This window comes from Heterodontus francisci, chromosome 35, assembly GCF_036365525.1.
Source record: "Heterodontus francisci isolate sHetFra1 chromosome 35, sHetFra1.hap1, whole genome shotgun sequence".
Lineage (NCBI taxonomy): Eukaryota > Metazoa > Chordata > Chondrichthyes > Heterodontiformes > Heterodontidae > Heterodontus > Heterodontus francisci.
In genome coordinates this window covers 27,708,065-27,717,707 of record NC_090405.1, presented here as the reverse complement: position 1 = coordinate 27,717,707, position 9,643 = coordinate 27,708,065, and the positions used below count along the sequence as shown (strand labels likewise).

The window sequence follows — 9,643 nt, the reverse complement described above, 5'->3', positions numbered from 1 at the left end:
TCAAATCATATTCGTTTAGTTCGATTTGAGCCGTCAGCTTGTTGATATTGTTACAAAAGCTACGTGCTTTCAGATAAAGAGCCTGAAGCTATGACTTTTTACCAATAATAAACTGTGTTCTCTGCCAGAGTGTTAATATCCCTGAGGTCAGTCGGAATATTTTACAGTTTGCAGTGTATCCCTGGTGGCGGGGAATGGTGTACAAGCTGTCTCAATGTGTGTTTTAATATTAACATATCTCACTGGCACCACAGGGGAGAGTGCGCCATAAAGAAAATGAGACTGGATTGAGTTCTGATGCTGGAAATCCTTCAGTTATTCCCACCATTTAATGTTTTTTACCATTCGAGTAAAGGGATATTTCACTACATTGTTCAACTGTTCTCTGAACTTAGTCTGGGTCACGGCATAAATACAAGTGTTTGTGCAGCAGCTCAAGAGCTCAAGCATGAATCCAATTTCTTGTACAAAGTGAGGTAGAAGTACAGACATATACCCCAACCAGTTCATTCGGGTCCATATAGAATTCACCATGAAGACTGACCATAAAAATATGAAATTTGCTGAGATAGCAAATAGCAAAATGATGGATTTTCTCCGGCTGTCCATCTCTGGGTCTCTGGGACTCTTCCCACTGCTGTTACTTCGGACTCTCCTGCGACCTCTGCTGGTCACTAAAATGTGTCTGACTGTCAAAGCATTGAAGATCAGAATTAGAATAAATGGGACCCCTGGGGTTAGAATGAAATGAAGGAACTCGATAGTTCCCCAGACTGGTGACTCTAGCACATCGATTGTTACAGCACAAAACCAGGGGTTGTTCGTAAGCCAGTATATAAATATTAATATAAAATACCAAGTGATGTCCTTTAAACAACTCAGCACAGTTACTGTTCCCAGAACCACAGCTGCCGTTTTTGCAGTGCAATATTTAGTTTTCAACTTCTGGCAACAAATGGCCACAAATCGATCAAAGGTGAAAGTGACGGTGAACCAAACAGAACAGTCTGTGGCTGCATAAAGTAGGACGGCATGAATGTTACACACAGGAATGGAATACACGAAAAAGAACTGTTCCTGATAAACAATTGGGATTTGCCTCAATATTAGGTCGATGATAATGACCAGTAGGTCAGCTGCTGCCATAGCCACGAGGTAGCGGGTGGTACATTTGGAGAGTCTGCACTTTCCCTGAGACAGGATCACTATTGTGATCAAGATAACTATGAGAAAGGGAAAGAAACAGAAAAATTATACATCAGGCTGAGGGCAAAGTTACCAGTTTGATGGAATAATTACAGTGATTTGCAAACGTGTTACCATATGCTTTGATATAGTGAAATGATTGTACAGGGATTACCATTTAAGCAAATCAAGCATTAAATGGAAATCAATTTTTGGAATGCAATAACTCATGATCAGATACATTTTATAAGAGATCAGATAAAGGTCTCTGCTGAGCAGACAATTTCTTATATGTTCCAGTATAAGGAGGTGAGTACTACAGCAAATAATAAAGACCACAAGAATAAGAGGCAATTTGATTGAAACATATAAGATCCTGAGAAGTCTTGACAGGGTGGATGTGGAAAGGATGTTTCCCCTTGTGGCAGAATCTAGAACTAGGGGTCACTGTTTAAAAATAAGGGATTGCCCATTTAAGACAGAGATGTGGAGAATTTTTTTCTCTCAGAAGATTGTGAGTCTTTGCAACTCTCTTCCTCAAAAGGCAGTGGAAGCAGAGTCTTTAAATATTTTTAAGGCAGAGGTAGGTAGATTCTTGATAAGCGGGGGGTGCAAGGTTATCGAGGGTAGGTGGGTGTTGGAGAATTTTCTGAGCTTTGCTAATTATTACTTAACTTTGTAGAAATAGAAAAACAGGACACAGCTTTTGGCTAATCTAACCACAACCAATGGTCATAAATTGTAGACAGAGCAGCTAACCACAATCAGACATTACGGCCAGATATGGTGTCTGGAGTAGGCATTCAATTAAGGAACTAGCTTGTTATTGTTGAAACTGATGTTTCGCCTACCTCGGACCCTGCAAGGTGCACCGTTACGTAGGCAGTCTTTTGGGTGCATATCTAATTGTGAAACTGTTAGCTCTGCCTTTTTTATACTATATAAGTCCACGGCGATCTGTAGCTCTTTGGGAGTAGCGCTGGACCGCATTTAGGTAAGGTGTGCTGCCCCATGATATCATGCAATAAAGTGTTTGTTCTCAACGTCTGAGTCCGGAGAATTTGTTCAACAATTGGGCACAATCTGGATTTTCTCTAACAGTTTGGTGTAGTCGGTAGGGTCCCTGAGTTCACGGGATCCAAAAGAACCTAGTGAAAAAAACTAATCGACAGGAGCAGGGGTAAGTCAACTTTTCTGCGACCCTCGTGTCTCAATCACCCAGCCTGAGCCAGAATTAAGAGGGCGACTGGGCCCCACGTGAAGGCCAGATAACTGGGAGAGGGGGACTAAAGGGGTCAAGGAAGAATTGGCTGAAACCTGATCAGAAAATATCTAAAATTCCGCGAAGGGAAGTTGAAAAGGAGATATGTAGAAAATCCAGTAAAATGTGGCGAATTTAGTGTAGTAGTAGTACCAAATTCCGGGAATTTGGTTATCCTAATTTGAGTTTGCATGAGCTGTTCCTCCACCGGGTGGAGTAAAGAGGCTGTGGGACAAAAGGAGTTAGGACAACCGTCTGGGACGGTGAACGACTGGGGATGAAACTAAACTACCAAATTGACCCGACGGGCACGTGATCGTTGCTCCTGAGTACACGAGCCGGAATCTGGCCCTCGAGAGAGAGGCTGTGGGATGGAGGGAGAATGAAAGAGCGTTGGCCTGAGAGACAGGGGTGTGCCGGTTAGCTGACCTTGAGAATTTAACATTAACTGCACCTGTTCGTATCCTTGTGTCTATTCGTTTTGTTGTGTCTTGTTTGTTTTCCTTTGTTTTAATGCTACTTGATTCATAGAAAAGAACTCGTAAATTTAGAAGGTTTTGAGAAAGTAGAAGTAAGAGTGGACTCAACGGCTTCCAAGAAGGAAGGGTTGCCCCCGGAGACAAGTAAGCCATGTCCTCTGGAGAAAGGCGACCCACGTCCGTTTGCCCCCTCGAAGGAGACGCAGAAGCGCCACGGTAAATATATGTTTTAAAGATAGGTATGTTTTAGAGTAAAACAAGTAACTGTGTCTTTGATTCGACTGTGAGAATGTCGGAAGCTTCCGCGAATGAAATGAATATCTGGGAAGAACAGCTTGTATTCTGTAGAACTGACTGTCGTTAACTCTTTGTTGTCTGGCCTTAATGTTAAAAGCATGAGTCTATTAAGTTGTTTGGAATTGAATGAGTGTGAAAAGTGATTGTTCAGTGTGTTCATTTCGATTTAAGATTGTGCACCCAGGAATGGGATATAAAATTGAATTATATTTTAAGTTAAAGTTTTATTTTTAGTTGGTTTTGCAACTGTGAAAAGGCAATGAACAATTTTCTGAGGGACAAGCTTCAGCCTTGAAGGTCTGAAGATGTCTGGCAGAAATCTAATTTGGGGTTTGGAACATTGTTTTAATTGGAAACTCTGCTATTGTTTTATTTTACAGTCTAAATTTGAAGACATGTTTTACTGACTGTTATATTGTTTTAAGGGAAAGAAAGGAACTAAAAGGAGGTATAGGAAAGATTCTGTCTGTTTAAAAAGATTAAAAGTTTGTGTAAGGACCTAGTGTTAAGTCTTTTGTTGTAAGAATGTTAAATAACTTTTTCTTTAGTTTTTGGTTTTATTACAGTCATTTGAAAAGGCGCCTGAAGAAAGAGCAAGAAAATGATGTAATTTACCTATCTTTTAAAATAAGCACGTGCTATTCTGTTCTGTTGTGTGTAGTTAATAAGTATTATAAGTTAATAAGTCTGAATTGAATTAATACTGTTAAGCTTAATTGACCTGTTTAAGTTGAAGAACTGGAAATGTCATTTGCAACCACAATGTCGAGTTTTGGAGGAGTCTTAAGTTCCGGACAGAGGACTCACTCATATAACATCGGCAGTTTTGATTTTTAAATATTATTGCAATGAATTGGAATTGGAATCATCTTTGTCATAACATTCCTTGGATTAGGAATCTCTTACAAGAGATACAAAAAGTTTGGAAATGATTGGAGTTTAATCTAATTTGCTGTCTTTCCTGATGGAGATGCTTTCCTTTGAAGTTGAAAAATGTTACACATGATTTTGTTGTTTTTAAACCCTAAGGATACCAAAAGGATTGAAAAGGTTTAAAATAGATAGTTCTTTTCGATCAGAAAAGAAAGGTTTCGTAAAGTGACGTAGCTGAGAATGTTTTGCTCCGCCCCCTTGGAGACAAACAAAGAACTTAACCTGCCGTAGCTTTTTGCATTGCTGAGAGTCAAATTCATACATATTGGACATTGCCAAATTTTACATTTCTAATAGACAGATAGAATTGGACAAATTAACCCATTGGGCTCAGGGGCAGAGCCACAATGGATTCTTTTTAAGCAGGTGACGGCAGGTTCCAAGGCCACATGAGAACTGATGCCACAACAAGAGATCCAGCAGCTTTGAGAATTTAAAACTTAATTGCAGACATCAAATATCACAGCATCTTTATCAATAAGACAAAATGCTTGAGAAGGAAAGATAGTTGCAAACACTTCTGTCCTTAACGTACAAAAAGTACAACCAAGTCTGGGCATAAGAAATTGGAATCAATAAACAAAATTTAATTGATATGAGCGGTTATTTTAAAGCACTAAAAGGGAAATTTATCTGATATTTAAGAGGACAATCAAAGTTTTAGAAAATAACAAATCAGTGGTTTACTGTGTTGGACATTAGCAATGGGTTCTGGTCCATACAGTTGGCACAAGAGTGTCAAAATAAATTTGCATTTACGCTCAAGGGACAACAGTACATCTGGACGTGTCTCTCCCAGGGATTTTATAATAATCCATCGATATTCCACCTTCCTTCAGAAGGTTAGAGTGAAAGTTAAACTGAAAATGGCACCGATAATGAAGGAAAAGGTTTCTTATTTGGGAATAATAATAACACAGGAAAAGCATGAGACAGAGCAAAAGTGAGTGCAGACAATCCTCGCACTCCCTAGCACAAGGTATTAAAGCTCTAAAAAAAAAAGGACTGTTCCTATTTCTGGTTATGAGATTAAACAGACAAGAAGCACCAACCCCCATGGTTAACCCCACATCCGAATTACCGACGAGTAAGGTTACGACCCAACAGCCACAAGTGACTGGTCTCCCTTGCCCGGTCTTGACTACAGGACTAGAAAATGGACTTGCGATAATAAAAACTAATAAAATTGTATATGATAATGTAAAGCTTGAGTTGGTACCGGTAATATTGATTTTCTCAGATATCCAGCTGCCTGACTGGTGCCCTGAGAAGACCCGAGAGTTGTACAAGGTATTACTGTAACAATTGTTGAGACAGGAATTTGGTAATGAGAAAATGATAAAAAGATTACATAAAATACAATGATATGTTACCCTATGTTATGGAAATTGGAAAAGAGGTAATTGGAACAACATTGTCCATTGTCTGAGTGTAGTCTGGAAAACCAGGTGATCATATGTCCTCATCCTATAGATAAATTGGCAGAATCAAAATTTGGATTTAATACCACTGTAAATTGCACCATGGAAACTAGGAAAGCATTGTCAGGACTAACCCATGTGGCCTATATGGGAAAGGGGAGATATCGCTTAACCACCACAGCGAAGGAGTACCAGTATGGACATAAACGGACTTGTCCGGTGAGCAACAGTACATTTTGGTTCAACCCACAAATACCAACCCGAGTAGGGAAAATGGAGTTGGTAGAGATACATAAACAAAAGACAGAAACGATAACTGTGATAGAAAGTATTAAGGAGGATTTGACAAATTACCTCCGGGACTATGAATATACTATTCAGCCATTGCCCACACGCTTGGGTAAAGAGAGACAGCAGCTAGAAGTCATTGCTGTAGTGTACTACAATCTGGAACAACAGTCGAAGATGCTACAAGATGAGATTGACAAGATAAATGATTCTACCTGGCAGGAGGACTTATGGAACTGGGGGTCAGACGTGCAGATACACCCCTGGTTTAGAATTATCTCCCGTGTCCTGATAGTGGTTTTGGGTATCATGGTGTTAGATGTGACATACTTAATTTGGCAATTTAAGAAATTAATTAGGCAATGCAAGAGGATGTATGAACACAGGTTGGACAGCTACCCAAAAAGCAATTAGTGTTTGAACTTGCTCTGTAAAAGGAGGGACAATTAGTTATGCCATAAAAGGGGTAATTGTATCACCTTTTCATATATACTTAAAGTGAGCAAATGAATGATCAATGTACTTTATAAAATTGTATTATGTTTGTACAATCGATTATTTAACAGTGATGCTTAATTGAGATGGTAAATGTACAAGTGTACCACCCTTTTATGTTGGAAACAAGTATTTGAAGCCCCTGCAAAACTTATGCCTTTACATAGTTCCCGCTGCCCCCTTGTGATATAAGCAGGCGACGTATTGAGTGCGACCCCTCCGGGTGTTGAAGGCTGTTTCTACACAAATAGAGACCATTAAAGGCAAATAGGTGGGATCAAGGGAAGGATTCTTAAAAGGGTTGTAGAAGAGTCAAGAGGGGACTGTGAGAACAGAATTTTAGAATTTTAAGAACAGAGTTTATGGGGACATTTAAGCTGAGATTAATCAATCATGTATTGCTAGCTTGGCCTTGCGGCTGGTACAGCGTGATGGTCGGAAAGATATTATGCTTCAATGACTACTTTAAATACCTCTCCCCTCCACATACGATGATATTGTGTTATCATGGTATGATAAAAGGAGGGATTGTTGGAGAAATTTCTGAGCTTTGCTAATTATTACTTAACTTTGCAGAAATAGCAAAACCGGACACAGCTTGTAGCTAATCTAACCAGAACCAACGGTCATAAATTGTAGACAGAGCAGCTAACCACAATCAGACATTACGGCCAGATATGGTGTCTGGAGTAGGCATTCAATTAAGGAACTAGCTTGTTATTGTTGAAACTGATGTTTCACTGACCTCTGACCCTGCATGGTGCACCGTTACGTAGGCAGTCTTGTGGGTGCGTATCTAATTGTGAAACTGTTAGCTCTGCCTTTTTTATACTATATAAGTCCACGGCGATCTGTAGCTCTTTGGGAGTAGCGCTGGACCGCATTTAGGTAAGGTGTGCTGCCCCATGATATCATGCAATAAAGTGTTTGTTCTCAACGTCTGAGTCCGGAGAATTTGTTCAACAATTGGGCACAATCTGGATTTTCTCTAACAGTGGGATAGTGGAGTTGAGGTTACAATCAGATGAGCCATGATCTTATTGAATGGCGAAGCAGGCTCGAGGGTTCGAGTGGCCTACTCCTGCTCCTAATTCATATGTTTGTATGTTCAGTTGTGGGAAATATAACAGAGCTCAGTGACTGTAGATTAGTCTGAGGGAATCAGCCCAGGTTTCTGCCCCCGGTCATTACACAGTAACTCTGGGTTAGTGTGGGGAAATCAGCGAAGTTTCCTGTTCCTGCTTGTTAAACAGTGGCCCTGGTTCATAATCAGGGTATCAGCCCAGGTTCTTGTCCCTGATTGTGGCATAGTAATCCTGTTTTCATGTGGGGGAGCCACCGCAGGTTCATGCTCCTGACCATTACCCAAGGACCCTGTGCTACAGAGGGAGAATCAGACTAAATCTGAACTGCTGGGAGATCCTTTGTAATGAGGGGACATCAGGTTGCTCCCGTGTGTGTGGATGTACCATGCAGATGGGTTTTGTCGGGTGTAACAGTGCTGATGTAACATGACTTCATTCTGTCAGTTCAGAAATGGGTTTATAACAGGCGGCCAATGCAGCGCCACACATTTCTCGCCACTGCCCCAGATGAATAGACACCTCAGAAAGCGGGAGCTGAGTTGCAGAATGAAGCAGCTCATGGAGCGTCGACGGGATCAAACTTGGCTGTGATGTCCCCTGTGAGCACCGGAGTCCCTGTATGGATCTGAAATCCTGCCAAAAGGCTACAAGCCCAGGAAAGGAGTGGGAAAACTGTTTAATGATAAATCAGGATCAGAAATCATTGATATCATTGTGCTTTCTCACTCAACTAACGACGCCATTGTTTATTGAAAATGGAACCAGGAAACTAATTACTTATGATAACCAGATCCATAAGCCCATTTGTTGTCCATGCAAAAGCCGATGTTTCAATGTAATTATTTCAATGCAAATACTTTCTATAATAATGTTCAATAATTTAATATAGCCCATTAATATTGCTGATGGGGGAGTTCTGAGAAATTATCCGCATGGCACTAAGAGGGCTAATGTTATTCAGTGATAATTGGATCGGTTTCCAAAGACAATAAGACAATAATCTACCAAAGTGATTCCAATATTCACAGTACGGCACTTCCGATCAGATAGAAACAGTTACAGTAAAGGAGAGGAGGACATGATAGAAACTTAACTGTTGGAATGACTGAGAGATTTCACCTTTGACAGGCAGGACGAAATTCATTATTTTAACACAATGAGTGGAAATTAAAACACTGACAAATCAATGATAAAATCTCCTTATTTTTGGAAGTTAATTCTGTCTTGTTATGATTTCAAACCATCTAGGAAAAATAATTTGCCGTGAAGGAGGAGTTTGTGGAAAGTAGAGTGTACGGCTGGATTCTGAGTCATTAGAGGGAAATAATCCAAACTTTATCTGAAATCTATATGGCCAGATGGGTTTCTAAAAGTGGTATGATTATCTGATTCGAGCTGAATCGAATTTCAGATTTTTAATCTGTACTGGGGCTCGCAGACTCTTTTAACATTGGAAGAATCTATCAGCTGGAGAAATGGTGCAAGTGAGGATATGCTGGTCACTGAACTCAGAACAATAGGCTACTGTGTAATAACTAAATCAAGGAAAATTAAGGTAACATTACACCCAGAGCAAAAGAAGTTCACTGAATTAAAGTAATATCTGGATCTAAAATGATGAGAGGAGTAATACAAAGAAACAAGATTTATATAATTAACAGCCGGATAGACAGACCTACCTGGAGCACCAATGGCAGAAAAGAGATGCGACTGGAAATGGCAAGAACAGTAATAAAGTGAAACATGGGTTATGTAATTAATAATTCGTTAAACAGAGACGTACCAGGAACACCAGCAGCAGCAAGGATGGGATAGTAAATCTTCTGTGCCTCATAGAGGAAATGTTCTATCTGAAGCTCTACCTGGTGTTCCAATGTCTTGTCCATTCTTTCCCTCCCTGTAGAGGCTCTGATCCCTGTTCATGCCAGATGCGATGCTCTCACTGTCGATTCACACATTTAAAGCATTCCTTAATTAATAGAAGAGCGAAACCCTCCCGTGACTCTATTGGAGTCCATGGAGACGCACAATTATTAGTTACTGAACAAACATGTTTGGTAAGTTACATGTTTTGTACCTTCACATCTATCTAACCAGATCTGAAACTAAACTCATGAAATCACAGCATGTATTTCTCAAGGCATCAGGAAAATAATATGGGCGAGACTCCACTGGGTGTGGTTATAGACATCTGGAGAG

The 9,643-nt window shown here is 40.1% G+C and overlaps 1 protein-coding gene across 1 annotated transcript; it reads right to left on the bottom strand.

The window, feature by feature from the left end:
- Nucleotides 1-315: 315 nt before the first annotated feature.
- Nucleotides 316-9,330, bottom strand: LOC137350412 (probable G-protein coupled receptor 139). The gene is made up of 2 exons (XM_068015075.1): nucleotides 9,228-9,330; nucleotides 316-1,223 (listed from the first exon to the last, which is right to left on the bottom strand). Exons 1-2 carry the CDS (start codon nucleotides 9,328-9,330, stop codon nucleotides 316-318), a joined length of 1,011 nt encoding a protein of 336 aa, XP_067871176.1.
- Between the last annotated feature and the right edge of the window lie 313 nt (nucleotides 9,331-9,643).